The 25,321-nt window shown below is 40.8% G+C and overlaps 1 protein-coding gene across 1 annotated transcript in view; it reads right to left on the reverse strand.

Moving 5' to 3' along the window:
* Positions 1-25,321, reverse strand: part of CD109 (CD109 molecule) — a 92,776-nt gene that overhangs the window by 26,614 nt on the left and 40,841 nt on the right. Inside the window, exons 8-23 of the mRNA XM_068408608.1 lie at positions 22,844-22,940; positions 21,622-21,757; positions 20,618-20,727; positions 18,153-18,392; positions 17,698-17,799; positions 17,541-17,603; positions 15,875-16,051; positions 13,393-13,545; positions 12,577-12,651; positions 12,071-12,131; positions 11,387-11,522; positions 10,498-10,615; positions 7,636-7,749; positions 7,204-7,422; positions 6,129-6,273; positions 4,943-5,119 (exon numbers count right to left, since the gene is read on the reverse strand). Coding sequence (XP_068264709.1) covers positions 4,943-5,119; positions 6,129-6,273; positions 7,204-7,422; positions 7,636-7,749; positions 10,498-10,615; positions 11,387-11,522; positions 12,071-12,131; positions 12,577-12,651; positions 13,393-13,545; positions 15,875-16,051; positions 17,541-17,603; positions 17,698-17,799; positions 18,153-18,392; positions 20,618-20,727; positions 21,622-21,757; positions 22,844-22,940 — 2,123 coding nt within the window. The remainder of the gene's footprint in view (positions 1-4,942; positions 5,120-6,128; positions 6,274-7,203; positions 7,423-7,635; positions 7,750-10,497; positions 10,616-11,386; positions 11,523-12,070; positions 12,132-12,576; positions 12,652-13,392; positions 13,546-15,874; positions 16,052-17,540; positions 17,604-17,697; positions 17,800-18,152; positions 18,393-20,617; positions 20,728-21,621; positions 21,758-22,843; positions 22,941-25,321) is intronic.

Genomic DNA, 25,321 nt, shown 5'->3' on the forward strand with positions numbered 1-25,321 from the left:
CAGAACAAGTGCAGCTTTCTCCTGACTCCTGAACATCTATCATAAAAGGGCCCCAAGGGCTCACTAGCTGCTCATGACCACCAGCAGCATCCTTCCTCAACAGCTGACTTCAGTGCAGAATCAATGTTTGTTAATGTTAGAAATGAAGACCTTCCTATGATAAGCTACTCACTATAGCTTCTGATATCTAAATCCTTCCTTCCCTTACATTTTACTTGTATTCAGAACAATAATCATATCTATACACAGCATTTCAGTAGACATACTTTCTTCTTTCCCTCCACCCTGTCTTTTCCTTAGCTTTACTATTTTGGCTATTATAATTAAGAAAGTATATTCATTAGTCTAACACCTGACAGATACAGAAACAATACTGAACCAGCCAGGCAGAAGGAAAACCCTCAGGCAACCATCATTAAGTCCTATGCAAATGAATGAATTTACAAATACACCCCCTGAGGTCCATCTAACTACAACCGTTCCCCTGCAAAATGTTCCTTGCTTTCACTGATAAAGGATTAATCACTTGCTTACATACTATCCTGAATATAGATACATAGTGAGTGAACCAAAGCCTTAATTCCTGATGAACAAATGGCCTGGTCCCTCAATCGAAGTTACACTGTAAGATTGTCATTACTAGGCCACTCTCCATCATCTTTGCTAAGTCGTGGGCAACGGGAGAGGTGCCTGAGGACTGGAGGAAAGCGAATGTCACTCCAGTCTTCAAAAAGGGCAAGAAGGAGGACCCGGGGAACTATAGACCGGTCAGCCTCACCTCCATCCCCGGAAAGGTGATGGAACAACTTGTTCTTGGTGCTGTCTCTAGGCACATCAAGGATAGGGGGATCATTAGGGGCACTCAACATGGCTTCACCAAGGGGAAGTCATGCTTAACCAACTTGATAGCCTTTTATGAGGACGTAACCCGGTGGATAGATGATGGTAAAGCTGTGGATGTGGTCTATCTCGATTTCAGTAAAGCGTTTGACACGGTCTCCCACAGCATCCTCGCAGCTAAACTGAGGAAGTGTGGTCTGGATGATCAGGTAGTGAGGTGGATTGTGAACTGGCTGAAGGAAAGAAGCCAAAGAGTGGTGGTCAATGGGACAGAGTCCAGTTGGAGGCCTGTGTCTAGCGGAGTCCCTCAAGGGTCGGTACTGGGACCAGTACTATTCAATATATTCATTAATGACTTGGATGAGGGAATAGAGTGCACTGTCAGCAAGTTCGCTGATGACACAAAACTGGGAGGAGTGGCTGACACACCGGAAGGCTGCGCAGCCATTCAGAGAGACCTGGACAGGCTGGAGAGTTGGGCGGGGAGAAATTTAATGAAATATAACAAGGGCAAGTGTAGAGTCCTGCATCTGGGCAAGAACAACCCCATGTATGAGTACAAGTTGGGGGCAGAGCTGTTGGAGAGCAGCGTAGGGGAAAGGGACCTGGGGGTCCTAGTGGACAACAGGATGACCATGAGCCAGCAGTGTGCCCTTGTGGCCAAGAAGGCCAATGGCATCCTGGGGTGTATTAGAAGGGGTGTGGTTAGCAGGTCGAGAGAGGTTCTCCTCCCCCTCTACTCTGCCCTGGTGAGGCCGCATCTGGAATATTGTGTCCAGTTCTGGGCCCCTCGGTTCAAGAAGGACAGGGAACTGCTAGAGAGAGTCCAGCGCAGAGCCACGAAGATGATTAAGGGAGTGGAACATCTCCCTTATGAGGAGAGGCTGAGGGCTGAGGGAGCTGCGTCTCTTTATCTTGGAGAAGAGGAGACTGAGGGGTGACCTCATTAATGTTTATAAATATGTAAAGGGCAAGTGTCATGAGGATGGAGTCAGGCTCTTCTCAGTGACATCCCTTGACAGGACAAGGGGTAATGGGTGCAAGTTGGAACACAGGAGGTTCCACATAAATATGAGGAAAAACTTCTTTACGGTGAGGGTGACCGAACACTGGAACAGGCTGCCCAGAGAGGTTGTGGAGTCTCCTTCTCTGGAGACATTCAAAACCCGCCTGGACGCGTTCCTGTGGGATATGGTCTAGGCAATCCTGCTCCGGCAGGGGGATTGGACTAGATGATCTTTCAAGGTCCCTTCCAATCCCTAACATTCTGTGATTCTGTGATTCTGTGATGAAATCCTAGTCAGGGTCTCTCTGTAACAGGAGAGATATAAAGATGTGAAACTAAACTGCTACATTACACCAGCGTACCTTTCCATATCAACCCTTATCCCAGTAGCATCAGGTTTAGTTTTTGTCTCTTTAGAAGAGTTTGAAACTACAGTTTCCACTTAAACATAGGGTTTTTTAAATGTATTTAGCACAACGACAGTGGTTAATTACATTATTAAAACTGGTGAATCTTTCCCATACAGACAAATCTGTCAGTTAATGATCTGGAGGAGTCAAGCACTCTTGAGTGGGAGGAAAAAAGAAGGAATAAGTGACATTTCTCACCAAGGAAAGCAAAAGTCACTGTCAAAGTTTAAGCCTCAAAACAATGTGCTCTGAGGAACATGAATATATGTGTATATATACTAATAGATTGCTTCCTCTTCAAAAGTATCTGACTGCAAGGCCTGAAAACTAAGGTCTTCTGCTTCTTTGCAGGCAATATACAGCAATAAGTATTATAATCACCATCCCGCTGGTAGCATAAAAGCACTAAACTAAGACCAACAGCCTGCTTAACAAAGACTGCTGAGCAGCCCTTACACAGGGATAAATTTATCTCAGAATTCGTTAAGACTGGGAGGGATCAGAAAGATGAGCAGAACCAGAGGGAGGACGGAGCGATCCCTCAGCCATTTCCTACAGTCTGCTTGCTTTCTTCTCAACGCCAGCCCCATTGCAGTCACGCAAAAGTCTCCAAACACGAGCGTATCTAACATGGGGAAGCCTGCAGAAACGCTGGAACAGGAGACCTGGGGGCTGTGAACCACCACGTTCGTTCCAACAGACACTCAATCAGACATGAAAAACGATACTTCAAATGTCAACACATACGAGTGGAAAGACAAGGAAAAGAAGGAACCTATTATGAAGATGTACACCAGTACTCCCAGAGGACTGGCTGGAACCCAAGAGATGTAGGCTGGGCGAGGCTGACAGAGGAGTGCATCAGGATGGAAAGGACTTCAGAAATATGTGAAAGACTAAAGGGTCTCACATTTCAAACAGCTTGGAAAAACTGCTCAAACTCGTTGCTTGCTTTGGGTCTAGCAGCAAAGTTTTCAGACCAATGAGGATATTTTTATTTCTGAAGAAGTGATTTCAAGATGGGATCTGTCATTCCTACAACTGAAATCATTTTTTTAAAAGGCAGCTTTTCTTTTGCTTTGCCTTTGTTCTAGGTAAACAAAAACTGCTAAAAGAAAGATCACATAGCAGTCTCTGCTAGCTATATGATCCCTTCTCACAAGCATTTAGCCTTAAAATTAATTATATTTACTTCAGATTATGAGGTCACTTTTTCAAATATTTAGTGAATTCTGACATGTGAAATAGTCTGTTTTAAATCAAACATCATGACAATCCTTTCAAAAACTGAGCTTATAAAAGTTACATCTCAAACTAACGATAAATTTCAACTTTAAGGTTACATTTTAAAAAAAAAAGTGCAGCAATTGAAATCAATTGTTAAAATAAAGCAAAAGACGAAATGTTTTTTAGATTGTGGTTCTTTTCTATCTTAAGATTACAAATATTTCAGCATACTTACTGTCTTGGCTATTACAGTGTTAAAAACACGTACCTAAATTCAAAACCCCAGGAACAAGTTAAGTAACACAATGCTTTGTATATAGTGACATTTAATCCTATAATTTTCACTTGCTTTGAAATAACTTTAATAAATCTGTTACTGGAAAACTTGAGAAAATTATGGTGGCACAACTCATGCTTCAGAAAGTGGTAGGTTGTTTATAAACTTCAGAGCAGCTGTTTACATAACACATCTCTTTAGCCCCCTCCCTTACTTTTCAACTAAACCACATAGTAAGGAAGGGTTTAAAAAAATCATTTAACTGCTTTTGACAGAAAACTGGGATCTTGACAAAAGGAACATTTATTTTGAGCTGTGTCTTTTCCAAAGGAACTGTCAACAACTTAAAAAAAAAAATCAAACACAAAAAAAAAATCAAAGTCTTACAGAGAGTAAACAATTTGAAAATGTCATCATGGTGCCTTAGTTGGGCTGTAGCTCACATGAGGACAGTCTCATTCCTCTCTCTGAACCAGGCTCTCAGCATGCAGACTGACATGTGGCGAGCGTGGTACATTGCAGTTAGACACTGTCTGATCCAAAAGGCACAGAGAAGCATAGTGCAACTATGTTCTCCACACTTTGTGATGCCCTGGAGTATTTGCTGATTAAAATATACAACAATTTCCAACTAAAATTTTCCAGCTTTTGATTTCCAGCACAGACTTCACTTCTGACCAAGTCTAAAACCTGGGTGCATGAAAGCCAGCCACCACAGCAAACGCCATTCCTTGACCTCTACGAGGACACGGCAGGATGGAGATGGTGTCACTGAAGACAGATACACACATGGAATGAATATGGCTCACACTGCCCACTGACTAATTTTCAGCCTCTGTGCCTCAAGAAGAGGTCAGAAATGTTTGCCCACACGTGGTTTTATCAAAGGAGAGATAACAATTACCAAGGAAAACCATATAAATTACCTTCTAAACCACCATTTTCCTTTGAAAATTAACTACATGTTTTTTCTAAGGAAACTTGCCCTCGTAAACAAAATTGTTTGCTCTTTAATTCTGTCAGCCCAGAAGAAAGAGGAAAAGAAAGAGGAAGGTGGGCTTTTCTTCCAGTTCTTATGACACCAACAGAGCAGTACTTCAAAAAACAAATGCAGAGTCACAGGTATCTTTTACTAGTAAGAGTCCTTAAAAACCTTAACATCTTTCTTTTAAGCATACAAACCTTTTCGCATAACTGATACAGCTTTTGATTTAATATCCTCTCTCAGCTGCCTGGTTTTAGTCAGGTATTGCAAAACATAAACACCTGGAGCAAAATTGATCATATTCTGTTCACCGCAGCCATAAGGCATCTTAATCAATGACGACAAACCACTGATAGAAGGCCCAAGTAAATCACCTGAAAGATAAAATTTAATGAAAAGATATTAAAGCCTATTGCAAATAAATGCATACTTAACACAAAGGGTGATATCATCTAAACTGGGAGAAAATATGATACATTGGAAACGTTTGTACTAAACACCACTAATTGGGCAGCAAATTGCATTAAACATGCATTCTTCATTTTCTGATGAGCTTTGTGTCCACTGACCCATCTCCCCACATATCTTTCCAACTACAGAGTAATTTCAAACAGTTACTGTTAAAAAAAAAAAAGGCAAAAAGATATTTAATCCAGGAAAACGTTTCAGTAATAGTACATATCTGAAACTCCCTGTATTTCTTCTCTCACCCACAGTTATCAAAGCCTAGCTGTCACAAGAAACAACAATCAGTTGGGTTTTAGGTTTTATTCTGCAGACAAGCAGAATTAAAACAGGACACTAGCAAACTTTGCAGGACCTTCCTTACTAAAATCCAACTCCCTCTCTAACTCTGAAGAAGGATAGTCAATATCATAATATCATAAATTAAATAAACGAAAGGAATAATACACTCCATCTATAAAGTCTTCCTATGCTTAGTCCAATGTATGATGATAAATGATTTTGAATTAATTATTCATCATATTAATATAGCAATTAAATAAAAATTAATGCAATTCCCTAAAAACCTATAAAGCCACATCCATACTGGGCAAAATCTTGTAAGGGTCCTTCAGAAAAGACTGAGAAAAGCTCTGCCAAATCCTGCTAGGGTAGCTCAGGTTATTACACAGCAGCCTTCCTGCCCTATTTGACAGGCTACTACTTCTAGTTACCACTGGCAACTGCTCTGTTCTTTAAAAGCCACCTATGCCTGCAGGGCAGAAGATGCCAGCAGTTGATTATGGACACATATATCTTAGATACTGATTTCAACAAAAGCCCAGCAGGCAAGAAACTATTTCAAAACAAAACAAAACAAAAGACAATACAGCTGACCAGCAAATAATAAAGGTGGAAACAGAACAAAATAACCCTTACCAACAGCAGTGACCTGCACTCTTTCACTGCCACTTACAACATCAGATGGAAAAGTGAAATCCAAAGTTTTTGACACTGCGTGTGGTTTACTCCCAGTTAAATCCAAAAGGACTGTCTGAGAATATGTCTGTTCCAATCCTTCAGCCTATCAAAGTAAAGACAGGATTATTGCAATCTCCAACAGCGTGTTGCTTTTAGGACTGGGGTTGCATTCTCACTGTACTAAGGGATCTAAAACAGTCAGGTATTTTGTGCTGCTTGCTAACACATCAAGAACCTGAGCTATTGGCCCATCCAAACTGACACAGAAATGTTTTTCTTACAAACACCTACCTCCACTATTTGCTTCTTGAGACCATGTGTTAATTACAAAAACACACTCACAAAGCCAATGAGAGCATCTCTGATTCCAGTCAGCTCCACACCAAGCACAGAGCTCCATGGCCAAGCACATGCCAAGGCCAGAGGTGGTACCTTTCATGCTGTCTGCAATCCTACCGCCTGCCATACAAGGAGGATTTAAACTGAAGTTAGGTACATGACCATAAAGGTTTCATTTCCTCATGCTTGCAAAATCCCTTGAGAAAAATTGTCCTTGAAGCAGAGAAAACAAATGAGTTTCTTTCCTCAGCCACCAATTACCACCAATTACCACCACTAGCAAAATACAAAAATGCTCATATAAAATAGGCTTTGAACTAAAGCCAGGTGTATGTCAAAATTGATTGCACTTATCCATAATACAGTTATTTGGTCCACTCTCCAGATTATTAAGCTAGCTGTAGCATCAGGTGCTCACTGATGAACAAGTAGGTTTCACTTTGCTTTCAGAAGCATTTGAAACAAGACCTGTTGTAGAACAGATCTATGTGTTCAGTCCTGGAAGAGGATCTAAAGAATTTTAAAGGAGAAATTATTTTAAAAGAAGTGTTTTCTACTTAAAGCCACCTGACCCAAAACCAACCTTACAGAGCAAGAGGCAGACAAGTAAATTGGTTTGCCTTTTTGCTGCACTCTGTTGTCTATTTCAGGGAACAATTTATTTTTGGAACAAGCCAAGCTGCAGACTGTTTACCTTTACTAAAACTTTCTGGAGGATAGCATCAGAAGCAGCAGATGATATTGCAGTCACTTTGATGGGAATCTCTCCCAGCTGTTTCGGCTTGATTGGGAATTGAACAGTTTTCCCATCTTCTCTTGGTACAGATATAGACTGTTGATTTTCCGTAGCATTTATTTCATTGGATGTTAGAATAATTTCAAAAGCCTCATTCATATCCAAGATCACAGTAACCTATAAATATGGTAACATTTGCAATACAGAGTGTTAATTTTGAAAAACTGCTTTCATAAGCTGCTATCTTTTTTGTGTACAGAGAAATAACTTTATGGCCCACCCGCTGAAGACAATATTAAAGTTCTCACAAGAGAAAGACGTGGTCTCCACCAGTGATGAAAACCCTGCAGTGTCTAGTAACATTCAAGTACAAAGAGACTGTTATTTTACCTCAGCTGCTTCTTTTAAATAATTAAAGATGTTCACTTCCAAAATGAACTGCTCTCCTCTGATGACAGAGTATGGAAGGTTCAGAAAAATGAAGAAAGGTTGAAAAGCTTCTAGCTGCAAAACAAAATCAGCAGTGAATCCCTACAATCAGATACTAGCAAGAAAATGACTATACAGTTTTTCTGATCACTTTTAAATTCCGATGACAGTGTGTTTACTTGTACTCTACAGTTAGCAAAATGTATTACCACAAGGCTGAAGCAGATGCTTCTGGTTGTTAGGACCTTTGTGGGAACTCAGCATCGCCATTCACATGAGAGCCGCTGACAGCTTTGACAGGGCACGTTCCAACAGAGGCACCTGAAGTGGGACTAAGAGTCTATCATTTGGCAAGTCTGGAAGCTGTGATCTGTCCTGAGATACCATTAAGGCAACTGCGAACTGTTTTGAGTGCACAAGTAATGGATGATTAAGAATCTGTCAGTTGCCCTATTCCATGTCAACAAAGAAACGCCTGTTGGAATACAGAATAACCAACTTTTCCAAGTTCTGCAATTCACCAACACCTTAGAATGATGTGTTATTTTGTAAGACTAATCTCGGCATAAGTTCTTTAGTTATATTTCTAAAAATACATTTTTTCTTAATTAAAAAAACAACTGCAGAAATATACCAGCAAGCAGTTACTTTTATCTGTGAACAGAGGTTTCTGGATGAAGTCTTGGCTCTAAGAAGTCAGTGATCAAGCTCTCGTCAAGCTGAATGGGATCAAAATTTCACTGCTTATGAACATCTGTACAATAAGAATGGATGAAGTATGATATCCTTTATTATTGAAATGTCAACTAAAAATGGTTTTAATTTGGTTTTCATTTAAAAAATTCTTCCAAGTGGTTTGAGTTTCAGATCCAAAAAACCCTCCAGATTTCTTTCTAGCTAGCAAATATTCCAACATTTGCTTTTTAAAACTTTGAAAAGCTGTTTGCTAAAGCTTTCAGTGTCAAAAACTTCTTTAGATATTAAACGTTAGAGAAGTTCTGATGGAGAATTTTTGATTAATTTTCATTCGAGGTTTTCTCTATGCATCTATTTGCTTTGTCTTTTTTGTTTTGCTTTTCTCCAAAACTCTTGCAGTACTAAAGTTTTACACTTAGGAATATCCTGGTATATTATAATAAAATACAATAGGGTAAAATTATTGACACTCTGTGTAGTAGAAGTCAAACAAAAACAAGATGCAAAGAAGTAAATTACATTAAGCACGCAGATGTCACTTACTTATTTCCCCATTACAGTTTTCATGCATTTATTTTATTTGTCCCTCTGTATGGTACTGATTAACATGTTTCAGCCATATGGAACTCTAAGTGCAATCTAAACATCCCAACGAGGGTGAAGTACTGAACAGTGCATGTGGGTGATTATAGTTAAATAATAATCTCAACATCTGTTCTACTTGCAGCCTTCTCAAATTTTAGTATGAGAGGCCAAGTATATAATTTCATACAGTTTGAATCAGAAAACTGTTCCTCTTTCTGTTCCATCTCTGCCAAGCCGAGTGAAAGAAATGAGAATCATGATTCCAGTCTCAAAGGAGCCTTAGCCACAAAATCCAGATCGGGCTCCAAATTCTGTAGTGGAGTTATGATCAGGATGTTCAAAGCACATGTTCTGTGTCTGGTGTAGCAGCCAACTATGAAATCTGGACCCAGATCTAGGTTTGGATTCCAAAATTTGCCCCTCCCCAGGAACTGGAGGGCATGGGAACTTCAATGGGTAAAGAGTTGTCTCCAAGCTACGCTTGCACTAGTCCTGGCATCAAGTTGGAAATCTATGACCCAGTACTGCACAGTTTCAACTTTTCTAACTTTAGGCACTTAAGTGGAGTTGTCTCAGTTAGGAACGTAGTTTCTCTAGGATCTTTACATAATGAGTGGAAGGAAATAACTACCTTCAAAAGATTATTCAACGTATATAAAATACTAGCTAAATGAGACTTCAAAACGCAATTCCTATTTTAAACAGGCTAAATAACTCTCTCTAAGTAGCTGTTTCCATGAATACAGAGTGAGCCTAGGACAACTGCACTTGTACATTGGGAATCTCAGGTTAGAGATCTAACCTGAGGAATTCTGAATTTAGCTTAGATTGCTAAACTCCTCGAACACTTGGAAGCACAAAATGAGCCTCAGGAGACAGGAACTTGGTACCAAGAAGCATCGCATCCCACCAGTGGCTCTCAGTGTCCACAAGCTAAGCCACCCAAAAAGTAGCACCTATGTTTAGTCCAAGACTGGTTTTGACAGATAAATGAAAGCGAGGCCAGAATTTAGCCTTCAAGCAATTCTCCCGTCCTCCCTCCTGGGGTTAAGTGTTAGAAGAGCAGCGCAGTGGCATGATCTTTCCAGTAGACAACGTGCCTCTTCTATCCCAGCCACCTCTTCCCAGGTAGTCTGTGCAAACCTCCCTGCATGCACTATCAACTCATGGAAAGCCCTCTTGGCAGAGCCAAGAAAACATGGAACTATGCTGTCCTCAGGCAGCCAATCTGCCTTTCTACATATGAAGATTCTGAAGTGGGCACATCCTGAAAGTGATCTAACAAAACAATTGCTCCAACAAAAACAGGCACCCAAGTAACTGTGTAATGTCTGAGATATTTATATGAGCAGGAAGGGGAGGCAGATACAGTATCATACATGTCTGCAGTGATAATGTTTTCTTTACAGTTTGAATACACACAGCCTCTCAATCACTTTATTAGTATAAGGAGATGGCTGCTGTTAGAACTAAAATACAGCTTCTAGCAATAACCTACAGTGTTACCCGCGTTTAAAGGAGAACTGTCTAGTGCCACGGTACCTCCACTGGAGCAGTCGTCACACCAAGCCCACTGTTTTCAGACATCACAAAAGCACTGGCTACCCAGTTTGTGATGGTATCAGGTACAATGACTTCCATGGTGGTGTCTGTGTCAGATCTGAAGGGGAGAGCAGACTTTCAAAAGCATCCATTTACAGACATCAGTAAGTGGACACGAGTGTTTAAAATGCATCCAAAATTAAGTCCAAACTCCTGGCAGGAAAAACTGCTGATGATCTGTTTTTCTTTTCCTATTCATTTAGAAATATTTGTGATAAGATCAAAATGATTAAAACAAGTTTAAATTATTTTAAATTACATTAATTGATGGTAATTACATTGAATCACATTACATGTGATTTCATCTGTAAAAATCTACTTTTACAGATCCTTTAAAACAATCCCAGATGACAGTTGCTTCCCAAACTTCTCAGCTGTGAAAGAATACAACATTTGTGCTTCATGACACAGGTCAGATTTCACCATCATTTGACTGGTTGAACTGCTCCTTGAATTAGGTGCAAACAGGAACAGATTTCCCTTTCTGGGCTAATCACCATCTTCTCATGTACCGTAGAGAAAAAGACTAAACCTCCCTATCTGTTATCTCCCCATCTGTAAAAGGAAGAGAGTTTCTCTTGTCTCCAGGATTTTCATCTAGTTTTGATTGAAACTACAAGGTATTTAGTCAGGCATTGTCCTATTTTGTGCAGTTGTACAACGCCTCATCTGGTGGGTCTCCAATATCGTGGCCTCTAGGTGGTAGTAGAATACAAATAATACTACATCTTTAAGCCATATTCTTCACCACCAGTGCAGAATGCTGCTAAAACCTACAAAATAACAACGGCAAGTGTAAATCAGTTTCCATTTGCTTCTAATCTTATACCTAGTTTTAGTGTCGATCCAAAGCCAGGTCTCTGGAAAATGTGTCCTCACATAGAGATTGCTGAAATCAGGAGGTCCATTTTTAGATACTGGCATATCATCACCGAAACCATCCTCTATGGGTATCATTCCACCATCTACGAAATAAAAAAATATTGTCCTACCTACAAATATCTAGGTTTGAGAAAAATCAAATTAATACAGTTAAGAAAAATCAAATTAATACAGTGTCTGGAGTATAATCTATAGCTTTGTTATATATGGTAACACTACTCTGTGACATTAGGAACTCTTTTTTTCTCGCTTTTTTTTTTTAAGAATAAAAAAGGTTTCACACAAACTTAAATTTCTAAATGGCCTCTCTGGAATGCTTATGGAACTGGTGTAATATGGCTACACATGACAAACCACTGCCACATATATCAACTGGAACTGCAAATAAAAACTCCATTCACCCTCAGGCCTTTAACAGGTAGTGTCACCCAGGACAGCAGCAAAAAGAAAGTTTTTAAAATACTAGTCATATGCATTTTGTATGTTTTGAACCTTGGAAACGGTAATGGTTTTCAAGGCTGGATGTAGCCTGTATGCAGTATAGTAAGAAGACCTAATAGGGGCCCTAACCCATGGACCTCCTTCCCCACTCAGTAAATTAGATTTGGTTACATTTATTTTTATTACTTACAAAGAAAATGTTCCTTATCCTCCTCAAGAATCGCATCAGTTGATACCCAAAGGCTGCATTTCTGGATAAAATTTACACAGTATATATCAATAGAGGACATTCAGGACATCAACAGTGGTTATCTATTTTCTTTTTCTTTTCTTTGTTTTTAAGAAAATAAAGTCATCATAATAAAGCAATTACAGAACTGAAGCAAGTAATACACAAGAACCAACAAAACTGAGATCATCTGAATCTGAATATTGCCTTAATGACTGAAAACTTTTAAAAGAGAAGACAATATCAAGCATAAAGCAATCTGTCTTTATGAAAGTATAAATGTATTTGCACTCAGAGTATTTACATATTGATAGATTTCACAATTCAAAACCCATGTAAGCCATGGAAATAGTATGTTGTCTACAGTCCCAAACTTTAAAAAGGGAATTTTCTTCTAGCAAGTGATGTGCAAATCACTAAGCAGTAAAAAAAAATCCAGCTTATAATTAAAAAAAAAAAAAAAGTACCTGAAAGACACCAAAAGAACCTCTGACCAAGGGGAAATACTGCCCTGTGCTGTATAAATTGAGCTCATGGAAGACCTAAGACAAGAGAAACAAAATCATCCAAAGAGTAAATGCAAACTCACATTTTTCAGAATGTTCACTGTTGTAGATGCTAATTCATAGAGCTATTCCTCAAGCAGCAGCTTGCTTAGCTCTCATGTCAAAAGAAAAAAGAATTTGTGACAGGATGAAGGGGATTAGGCTGCAACGGTTTCATGATTAATGGAAGAGTGACCAAGACTACATAAGCCTAAAACAGGAGCCTACAGCCCACTGATATTCTATGGCACTTAGGCTATGTCATTTGAGCACTTTAGGAATGATGTGTATTGTCAGCTCTTTCAAATTGTTGATGCACTAGAGCTTCTAGCAAGTAAAGGGAATTCAAAAAGATGAATAATTTATTCTGTTCTTCAAAAAATAAAATTATTTATTTTATATTACTAATTTTAAAGAGCACAAAGCACAAATTTTTCTGACTTTTTTGTCTTTCCTGAAAGAAGAAATTGCCAAGTGTTAACTGAGCAGTTTATCAAATAGAAGAACAATAAAGTATTAATTGGAATTAGAAATGTTGGGCCTATTACCTTGTAAGCCTTACAGGCTTTTCCGCTTGTGTTGATAAACTACTTGCAGAAGTAAAAAATGTTTGCATAATTAAGGACTAAAAATCCTGCCCAAAGAATATTACTCATTCAGTATATAAACTGTAACATTTCCATAAACATATATCTTTCATACACACAATAATGAAAACTCTTTTTCCTGTTTACTTACAGAATCTTCTGTTATGTCACTACTTTCTCCTAGAAGCTTTGTACTTTTATCAACGACTGCAAGTCCAATTACTGATCCTGGTTCTGTTGTACTGATTTTAAGGGAGACTTTCTCAGATGGCTTGACCTTATCTTTGCTCCAAGAGATTTTAATCTAGGAAAAAAGTAAAAAACAGCACTGGTTTAAATCGTACAGTGATATTTACAGCCACTAACAACTCTGAGGGAGCATATTCTTAGCTTAATTGGCTATAATCACAACTCTGGATTTCCTAGGACCTTTGGGAAAATACTACAGTATTCATTTTGCTCTCTTGTTCTCCTAGCTGATCAGTTCCTTGGACTGGTGGGAAGCCAGCATCAGGATCCATTACCATTTCAACCAGATCTTAGTATACAAGCAGCAATCTCTTGAGCCACAAGAATACACCAGTTTCTACAGCTGAGGACAGTAAAAGAAATGCATTCACCGTTTATCAATGCACAACACAGCATACAACGTATTTAGGGAAAGATCCAGCCTTCAAAGATTACACCTAAGTGTTCCACAGTGAGATCAATACAGAAAAGGGATATATGTAATAGATGCATGGGTAAGGAAGAAGGAAATAAATAAGCTAATACAGCATCAATATGTCTTCCACCGGGGTACTGAAAAGAGGAAAGGTCATCTGCTCTAAGGTATTTCTAACGCGTCCCATCCCCACTGCACCGGATGACAATGCAGAATGTCTGTTTAAAATTAACAATTTCACTCTTTTCCCTCATCAAAACACCACTACTATCCAGTCTAGAGGTAGAATTCAGCCCCACGCTTAAGTTACCTACATTTTGCTGTCTACATTTCAGTTCAGTGTTTAAGCTCTCATCATACACAGAGTCAATGGAAACTAGATAGCAGTTTGGCTCACCATGAAGCATAAATCCAAGTGGTGGTGAAGAAAACAGTCCTACAGGCTCCACTGACTGTACTGGCTGTGGGTGGGATTCAGTTACACAAACACTGGCACTTAGTGCCATCTGAGATGTTCAAAGGTATCCAAGACATGTCCAGTGGTGCTGCCAGACAGAACACATAACTTACCCTTCTGGAGCAGGCATTGGAGTCCAGGAAGAATAACTTAAAACCACACTCTTTTTGGGCAACTGATTCTCCATAAACTGAGTTTAGACACATAACTCACACAGAGAGATGAGACTCAGACACCTGAAGGCTCCTGGAAGCACTTGAGATGTCCCACAGCACGCTGTCTGACCCTCAGCTCCCATTCCAGAAAGGGACAGGTCTCCCATAGGACCTGTGAAACATCCACTCATCCCATGATGACATCTTGAATACCCTGTGGCCTCTTGGGAGGACACTAGATGTCTGTGCTTAAGCAACCGCATCCCAACCCTACATGTAAATACATGTATTTAGATGTCTGAATCTGCAGTCCCATCACACCCTGCCTCTGATAAATCCGTGTAGCGGTATCTTCCACGTGCATTTGGTATGAAAATCACAGAGCAACAGCAAATACACTAATGTTGCCAACAGAAATGGAATTAGCACCATGTGCTTCCCTGTAAATTGGCATCAGACTGATTCACACAGAAAAACAGTTTCTGGGTAAGGACACTGGCACTGCAGCTCTGTATATTCAATTTTACCAGCTCATTTACAGAAATAAAATGCTAGGCAAGGTAACAAATTACAGAGAAAGCAGCTTTCTGCAGTACTGAATTTATTTCAGTAGCTAGCGTTCAAATGGGGAAACTGAAACAGCCTGAAATTTTGAAGCCTTTGAGATAGTTCTTTCTTTATCATACAATTTTTCATTACCCAGTCTTTACAGCATATACAGTAATACTGGTATTAAATTCTTACAATTTATCACCTCAAATTTTCATCCTCTCTGCATGTATACTAGGATCGTGGTTTTCATGCATAAACTACATTTAATTAAACCGGTATTTTCAAGATCAGGCCTTACCTCACTGCTACAGAACATACTGTAGTCTTATTTGTGAAATAAGAAGGAAGGTCCTTCTGCAGTCTCCTCAGAACACTGCTGTGTGCTGGGCTCCCTGTGCTCATACTACATACAATGTGACCACTGCCTGGCTAGAACAAGGTCTTCGTAAACATTTACAGTTCCATGCTTAGAGCACTTATGAGTAGATTTCCACTATATTGGCCAGAACAATCTTTGGCTTAGTAATTGACCAAACTATTAAAAACACGAAGAGATGCTGTGTGTCTATATGTAGAAGACATAGGGTTAGTAGAAATTTCTTTCAGATGTTAAGTAGCTCTACATTTATAGTTGGACCCTAACTGTACTGGTATCATCAAAAGTCTTTCTAAGGACTTACATAAACCTCAGATTAGATCCTCAATGAGGAAGATTTTACATTCACAATGCTATGATCTAAAACACTGCTTACCACGCAACAAACAGACAAAAACATGGTCTCAGACTCGAGTTCAATATACTTACCTTGTCATCCAAAACAGGCTGAATAGGGACAGTGAGAGCATCATTTACAACCACTCCAAGCTCATCAACATAGAACACAAGTATACATGCAAAAGGAGCCCAGGAATTTTCTGCTGTTAAAGTGAATGTTTTTGCAGCCTTTGTGCCAAAAGCCATAATTTGTTCCTTAGATAGCACCTGAAAGGGAAAAACGAAACACTCAGTCTGTTGGGATCTCAATATGTCATAAGCTCTGCAATTCCTTCTACAAAGAACCATTAAAAGAAGAGACATATAGCTGTGATTTTTTATTTTCACTAAGTGGTTGACCAGTTCTATGAGACTGGGTATGGAACAGGGGGGCAATGTAATATTTAAATGTTAGAAATAGAGTTTTCTCATGCTTTCATTCCTGCACCACTATGGACAAGTAAAGAACTACAATGACGAGTGCACAGCAGAACATGTGCTACAAGACTATAAAAATGCAACAGTAATACGTCTGGGTCATGCGGGTCATCTATAACAGCATTTGAGTTTGGATCAGGAACACTATTTCAAAAGCAAATCTCCCAAACACCCCTACTTACCACACCTTAGTTTGCACCATGGAAAGTGGGAACTGAGGCCCACTAACGTATCCCAGCTAAGAACAGGTATTCATTTTACTAGATCAGACTAGATCTGAAGCTACCTCAAAACACCTGGAGTTCAGGCTCACAGAATCAACTTTTTCACTCTAAATCTGTTCCTGTTGGATCATATCACTTACTAATGAAGACAGTCATGAAAGGCCGTTCCCTGCCTTTGACTGCATGGACCTGATTTTTTTTTCATCTTCTAAAGGGTGCTTCTATTTTAGAAAATACACATGGTTGTCCACACAATTGTCCTAAGGTCTTCCCTATCCAGTTTACTATTAAAGTCTCTGAAAGGAAAAGAATTGCAGTTATCATGATCATTATGGTGTAGACTGTGCACAAGACATGTATGTGTTAAGGACAGGATGGGAGACTGATGATGGCATGTATCATAAACCCTTCAACCCAGATGCTGTAAGATACAGTACAGCCGAGCCGTTAAACAAGCTATTAGCCAAGTCATGTATTTTAAAAAGCTTCCTACAAAGTTCCCTTGTTAACAATGCTACCCTGCCCACTGGACCATCTGTTTTCTCAGCACGCAGGTCTTCTCCTCGCTCTGTGCCTGCAGCCTCAGCACTGACAGTCCTCAACCTGCGTACAGGCTCTGCCAGCCCCCTGCTTCCACCTGCATATGCAGGACCTGCTGACAAGCCCCAGTTTGGGCTGCTCCTGGAACATTCCTGCCCCTTCTCCCGTCACGGGTGCTCTGCACAGTCTGATACAGTATTGCTCTCACAATTGTGCCTTGTCTCACGCATCTGCAAGCAGAGATAACCCAACACCCAAATCAGAGACGTGCTTCTCCCAGACAGCACCTCCTTACAGTGCCAGAGGCATTTCTGCTAGGTAGCGAAATGGAGCGCTCCTTCAAAAAGGACCATCCTCGTGGGAACGAAGTGTTTGGGCCACTTCTTTCACAAAGCACAATAAAAAAATGCTGAATCTCTCTAATGTTCAAACATGTTCCATTCACTGGAGTGAGCATTTCTCAGGTTTGTAGAAGTCATCTTGGATTGTCCCCATATGTAAAACCAGTAACTTACCAGATAGTGGAACTCTCTCACTGGCTTGTTGCTTGCAATACTCAGCTCAAAAGGCTTCCCAGCCTAGAAAAAGAATATGATTGATATGGATGAGCATGGAAACATGATGAGTAACTTGAACCATTCTTATCTTGGCCAGTTTTGTCTCAGACTGTACCTTTATATCCTGGCTCTTCGTTTTAACCTGGAGATAAGTCTGGCTGGGGGAGCTGAACACATCATAAACACCTATGTCAGTCCTACTGCTGAGGAACTCTGCCTGCGAGACAATGTAAAACAAAGCCTTTGACAAAACGGCAAAATCCTTATGATGTTCACATATATATTACTGTTTACAAGAGCATGGCAGCCTTAATGGCAGTAAAAGGCCACTTTACTGCTTGTTTTGGGTATCTGTTTTCTTTTTTCCCTTGCTGTCTTGGTGAAATTATTTAGATCACATTCAGAAAGGATCCATCACTTTCTTTCCAGCTCTAACATGAATATGAGCTAAGGAAAATAACTTTAGGCGACGTATCAGCTGTTGCAAAAGGCAGGAACAGCATCCCATTCATCACATCCCACTCAATTTGGTGTGTTGCTGTTCCAAAGCAACATATTGCAAAGCAATACCTGAACTCTCAGAGTTTTTGTGTTAGACAGGATTGGAAATTCGATATCAATAATTCCATTTTCTGGGACTGTGTAATTCAGGACATGGAGTGTCAGATTTCTCTCCTCTGTTGCTTCATTCTCAAGGTGAGAAAGTGAAGAGTGCTGAAAAAGCAGGTCTGACTGTTGTGCAGTTATTGTGACAAGATTCTGCCTCTCTTCAGCTGTCAGCTGGTTGCTATCAGAACGTGTCACCTTTAGCTAAAAACAAAAACAAAGAAAAGACCTTTCAAACAGGCTAAAACTATACTTCCAACAAATAACAGGTAGCAACATATCTGCATTCACATCGTATCAAAAAACCAAGGGCATCCTCAGATTTCTCACACATCAGTAACCTTATTTTTAATCCCTTGAGAGCACTGCAGGTAGGCAAGTCAGCAACAAAATTATTCATAACTCCAGGGAGTAAAAAAAGAACAAAAGCAAAGCAGATGGAACCAAAAAGGTGACCTGTCTTTCAGCTCTCCCAACTGCTCTTCCTGTTGAAAAAGCTTGTCTCTCAGGCAAATTATGCTACTACCTACAGCCTGAATACTTAATTTTATCACTTGTATCTCATCACCACCACAAAGGACAACTTAATATCACATCATGTGCAGGAAATGTGTCAGATGAGCAGAGACGGTACTGAGTCACGTGACTTTACAGACTCATGAAATGAGCTGAAGATGTTACAGTCGTCACTTCCTAGCTCGAATGGAAAGCCATTGTATAGCATTAGTAGAAAGTTCTGCTAAAGCCTTAGGCAGCAAGCTATGAACTTTAACCTAGATACTGCTGAACTTATGCTGAACTTCACTTAGTTACATGAAGGAAGGCCCCAAAACCAGTGCAGACCAGAAAGATAAGGTAACCACATTCATCAGCAAAAGCTGCTTCATGGATATAAGAAAAGGAACAGCCCACCTGGAGACAGGGAAAGGATCCAATGAAGAACAAGAAGACCCCAGACCCAAATATAACTATTGCACTGAACCGTCACGTGAGCGGAGGGGAACTTAGATTGTAAGGGTATAACTGCCCAGAGATTTCTTTGTTCGGAGTCCCTCTCCGGAGGCACCCAGCTCGAGCTGCTCCTACAGCCGCACAATTCTATTAAATTATTTATTTTTCTAAGACCTGGCATCTGAGACTCTCCTTCAGGAAACCTAGGGTGAAAAAACTTCTTTATCAGGAGAAAAGACTCAAAAACAGGTCCGAAATTGACAGTCTGCAACTTCTTCACTCCAGCATCCATGAATCAGTGCTACGACTTACACCAACCTTTATTCCCACATTCAAGCAGATTCTCATCCACAGTAAAACCATTCTCCTTCCACATTACATGCTCCAAAAATTCAGCTTCTAGATTTAAAAGCACTGAACTAAGGTTTCCCTTTTCTTTTTCAAACCAGAGGTCTGTCACTCCATTACCTCTCCTCCTCTGCCATTATTTTCCTATCCTCTCTCTGTGCAGACCTCCACTTACAAGTAATAGCAGCAGCTGATCTTCACACTCCTCTGGGAGCATAACTGATACCTCCTTCTCTGCCAGCTGCAAGCATCACTAAATGCTTCAGCTACCTCTCACTCAGCTCATCTTTGGAAGAGGAAGCAGCAGGTCAGAGCTGGAATCAAACTGAGGTGCTGGCAAGGAAAATGAAAAGGACAGAAACGAAATACCCAAACGATCAGGCTTAACACAAAGCTACAGCTTGAGCCAATCTCCTCTGAGAATGCATATTCAGCCTATTTTAGTGGTATTTAGGTCTGATTTCTACAAGGCAAAGGCTCAAGAATTGTAAAGTTGATTCCCCTTTTCAAGCAAAATGCAGCGATGCAATATGCAGCCTCTGCTAAATGTAGAAATACTGAATGCAAACTATGGACAGCATGAAGAGCATGAAATACTTCTATGAGAGGACTGCAGCCGGCATGAGACAGACAGGACAGAAGGCAGAAAAGACACTTTCACTTGAGAGCAATGTGGTCTGATGAGTTTTACTGAACTTTGTAACAGATGCTTAGTTATACATATGCATTATATAAAGTATATATTTGTGTGCATACACACACATGCACTTCCATATACAAATATTATTAGGAGGGACTCAATAACTACTCTACAGTTTTAAAGCACAGTCACCTAATGGAAAACAATCAGCTAGCAACTGAAAAGCTTTCTCTTCCATAAGAATGCTGACAAACTATACTCAAATATATCCTGCCAACACTACAGCATTCCCTGCCACTTTATCCTTTTCTAGAGCAAACACCTCTAAGTTTAGTATTTACCAACATGTATCATGAAAAAGAGGTAATTTGAAAACAAATTTGTAAATTATACTTAAAAATCTGTGGCAAACTTTGGCATCTAAGCAAAAATACAGGAGAAGTCATCACATTTGTTTATGTACAGATCATAATAAAACAAAAGTACTTACAGTAGCTATGAAGTTCAGAGAAGGTTTTATAACTCTAGAGTAGTCCATAAATTCAATAAAATAGTCACTTTGCTTTGGAAATATGATGGTACTTGAATTTTGGGAGACTCCTGTTGAATAATTGTATGTGTTCAGACAACAGGGTTTTAACATACATATTCCTTTAGCAGCAATACTATTTACTGTCCATGATTTTTAAATAATTCTATCATATTTTTCACCATTTCCACTCCTATCACTCTTCATCATTCCAGCTAAGGATCAGTACAAAGATGGTATACATGCTGGTAGTCTTCCACAATGCTAAATAAGCCATACCATGTAGTGCTCTACTCCATGCAGACTATGTCAGAGTGACACAAGGAAGGAACTTACAAATCCCTAATCAGCCAACTTCACCTTGCTGAGGTTTCTACAGAAAGTCTGTAACGAAATCTAGTTTCTGGGACAGGCAGAAATTCTGTACAGATGATTTTTTTCTAATACGGAAGGTGCAGTGGAACATGAACTCACAAAAAGGCTCAGTTTGCAAATCAGCTGGTCTAGAAAAGGGTAAAAAGACAGTGGACAACATGGGGCTAGAGAACTCCTTCTACTGATGTGGTTTACAAACAAACAAATAAGGTAAGTTTATGATTAAACTTAAGTTTGTAAGACTCAGGCTAATGCTAGCAATTCTTTATGCCTGCTCTTCATATCAAAAGTGATCAGTCATTGACTTTAAGTTCCCATCTGCACATATTTCTTGGTTATTTAATAAATCATTTATTGTAGAACTGTATTCAACTGAGTCAACAGCTGGTTAAACTATTTAATATCTAGGCAAGGAACAGTTCAGATAGATAATACTTTTTTTCAGGTAATATATTTGCATGACGATGGTTCATACTGCCATCAGCACATGATGCTTTTCTAGCGCTCCAAGCCCTTCCACATAGTGGTAACTTCTTCCAGCACCACCTACTCTTTGCATTTCTCTCAGAACACATCACACAGCCACATACCTGTGAGCGACTCGGTGACCACTGCAATAATTTCTATCGGCTCTGTGTAATCACTGTCACCTTGGTGCCACGACTGATCAGCGTTCAAGTTTTGCAACATAAGCTTGTTACAAGTTACATTCACAGATCCATTTATCTGCAACGTAGGAAAAAAAAACTTGTTGAACCAGCAAAGCCAAGGATGCATTTTCACCTAAAACAGCTTATTTGTGGTTAAGTCCTATAGCTTTCCCCACATACAAGTTGTGGAGTGTCAACACCAGAAAATTATGAATGCTGACCTTTATTTTTTGTTTTCAGTAACCATTTTTTATTAAATCCAGTAAAGTTCATTACTATTTAGAGCCAACAATGCCTTATGGAGAAAGTTACTTATTTTTTTTCTAATATCTAGAATTATCCACTTCTACATGGCCAGAGCAGTGGTGCCTATGCTTTACAGAAAATACAATGAACGGGTTCCTGCCTGAGGAGAGGTGTATGCCCTCCCTATCCAACACCTCTGAGCTCAGAGTTTCTGTAGGCTAACTGCTGCTGAAGGCATTGAAGTCAGTCATCTGCTGAAGTTAGCCAACAGAAAATGACAGGCACACCATTTAGCAGAAACCAAACCTGTTTTAAACATAGTCCACAACTCAAAAGTAAAATGCCTGATTTTGCAAAAGGTTGCCATGAATCTATCACCACTTTCAAGTCTTCAGATCAAAACTGCATGCCTTTTTAAATTTCATGCTCCAGGTTACAACTAGTACAGTAATTCCAATGTAATTACTAGGCAATTAGTAGGCAAAACACTTTCGTCTCTACCATGCTAGAGCTCCACCTAGATAATTGCAGTGGTCTCCTCTGGCCTTGTAACACAAAGGTGTGCAGGGGCACACATGGGGCCAGGGAGTGCTCCTGGGCATGGGCCCTCCATCACCTACGCTGCTACAGTGGCTCCTGGGAAGCTTTTCTACCTGGGCCAACTAGTACTCTCCAAAATAACTTCCAGACACAGTTCAAGGGACCACAGTGGCCAAGTATCATTCCCAATAAGCAGTCTGAATGTAGGCACTTTGTTCTGGAAATGAAAGAGAGTTTAACACTATCCATGAAAGTCACTGCATAGACCATGCCAGCTGAACTCAGCACTCAAGAATGGTCCAAGGCATATTTAACCTACAAAAGGAGACACAGCTTTGGAGTCTACGACACTAAAAACTCATAACAGAAGACTCACCTCCATTGTTGTTGTTATGTTTCTTTTGTTTGTCCAGTAAGAGACAGAAAGGCAAGTGACTGTTACAGTTCCCTTCACTGGCTTTCCATACGTGTACCTAAAACATGTCAGTCAAAGTCAAACAACACACTACCTCCAGGGCTTGGGCTCCTGAAGAGCTCTGAAGGCAAAAGATTCCATTAAAATATTTTTTCCCTGGTCTCAATATGGCTAGAACGCATTTGTACTTTGAAACATGGAGCTTTCAATACTAAGACTGCTTTATTGACACTAAAATCAGGAGCCCAAAACCTGGAGAAGACATACAGCAGTGGGAAGCGCTGCTCTTTCCTGCACATGAGCTCTATAAACCTATTACTATTATTACTAAACAATGTAGAAAAATTAACTATATTAAGCTAAACTGGAAGCAAGTTATTGAACAGAACACCAATGTAGCATCATAACTATCATACAGTAGAGTTAAAATGGGACACGGAAAGTGCAAGTGTTATGCTTCCCAAATGCTGCAAATACAAAAGTATAGCTCTCAGGATATTTGTATTCAAACTATTTAGTAATCACAGTGCAAAGAAATAATGGCATTATTACATGGGAAACATAATTTGCAGCTGTGGCAAACCTGAAAACTGTAACATGGTCACTTCGTAGAATGCCATTAGCAATCTGCAGTTAGTGATCAGTAATAAAACAAAACTTTTGTACAAATATTTCCAAGTTATGCATAAGCGAAACCATTACATTATCAGATTCACACCTTATAGAACAACAGAGAAAGCAAGGGGGTGGGGAACCCAAAATCATTCTAGTCTATCATTATTAATATATTCAGATGTGACAAATTTAATTACTTAAAATCATATGGATTCGCAGCTGACAGCGGCGGCAGCAGCGAAAAGCAGCGGCGGCAGCAGCGAAAAGCGGCGGCGGCAGCAGCGAAAAGCGGCGGCAGCGACTTGAGGTTAGTGCGGGGGCGAGGGCGACATCGGGCTTAACCGGGCGGTTTTTCGTACCCCGGGCCCCCCCTGAGTCCCCCGCGAGCATCAGCCCCGAGCTGCTTCCCTCTGACCCCGGACCCGGAGGTTCCCGGCAACGAATCAGGAGAGGAGGGGGCGTAGCCGGAGGCACCACCCCCTGTTACCGTTGATAAGATCCTCCTGGAGAGCAGGGACTAGTCCCTGGCCAGAGGGGAGAGGGTGAGGGAGACTCAGCAGTGCCTGGGTGAGTCAGCAGTGACTGGGTGTGTCCCAGGGCAGGAGAGGCTGCAGTTGTTTGCAACTCGTTGGGGAGGGCACTGACTCCCTCCCAGTGCACAAGGCGAGGAAGGTGCCAAGGAGCTGTGAACCAGGGGTGCCACCAACAGGTATTTCCCAGTTCAGTGAAAGAGCAATGGTATCTACCCAGCGGAAGAAGACCAAAATGGATGTGGGAACCCAGACAGAGCTCCCACGGAAGGAGGCGATGGTGCAGGTTGCAGGCTGCAGGGAATGCTACAGCGTCTCTGTGGTGTCAGGGGGCTGTGTGCGCTGTGAGCAAGTAGATGATCTGCTTGGCCGAGGGGCACAGCTGCAAAACCAGGTTGAAAGGCTTCAAGCCGAAGTAGAAAGGCTTAGGAGCATTCGGGAGGCTGAAATGGAGATAGACTGGTGGAGCCAGGCTCTGCCCTCCCTGCAACAAAAATGGGAGCACCTGCCGGAGAGCTCCCAGGATCGAGGGACCCCTGTACTCTGCCCCTCTCAGGTGGAAAACAGTAACCTAGAGGGGAGGAGTGAGTGGAGACAAGTCTATGGCCGTGGCAAAAGGCGAGTGCCCTCCTTGCCTAACTTGCCTCCACAGGTGCCTCTGAGCAATAGATATGAAGCCCTAGTGGAATACAGCCGGTCCAATGGGGATGTGGTGGAGAGGCAACCTATATCAGAGGTCCCACCACAGTCAGAAAAACCTGACGGGCGTATAGCTACCTCCTCCACAAGGAAGAAGAGAAGAGTTTTAGTGGTTGGAGACTCCTTCCTAAAGGGATCTGAGGGCCCAATATGCAGAGCTGACCCCCATAACAGGGAGGTCTGCAGCCTGCCTGGAGCCCGAATCAGGGATATCACCAGGCAACTCCCCAACCTGGTGAGGGCCACAGACTACTACCCCCTGCTGATCTTCCACACAGGTGGGGAAGAAGCTGCATCCCGTAGTCTGAGGGGGATGAAGAAAGACTACAAGGCCCTAGGACGGTTGGTGAAAGAGTCTGGGGCACAAGTTGTTTTCTCCTCCCTCCTTCCATTTTCAGGTGATGACGTGGGATGGAATAGTAGGATTCTCTCTATTAATGCCTGGCTACGAGACTGGTGCTACAGGCAGGGCTTTGGGTTCTTTGATAATGGCTGGTTTTATAAGACACCAGGTGTGACTGTAATACATGGGAAAGGTTTCTGTCGTAGGGGCAAAAGGGTTCTGGGACAGGAATTAGCAGGGCTCATTCGGAGA

Source organism: Nyctibius grandis, chromosome 1 (assembly GCF_013368605.1).
Source record: "Nyctibius grandis isolate bNycGra1 chromosome 1, bNycGra1.pri, whole genome shotgun sequence".
NCBI classification, from domain to species: Eukaryota; Metazoa; Chordata; class Aves; order Nyctibiiformes; family Nyctibiidae; genus Nyctibius; species Nyctibius grandis.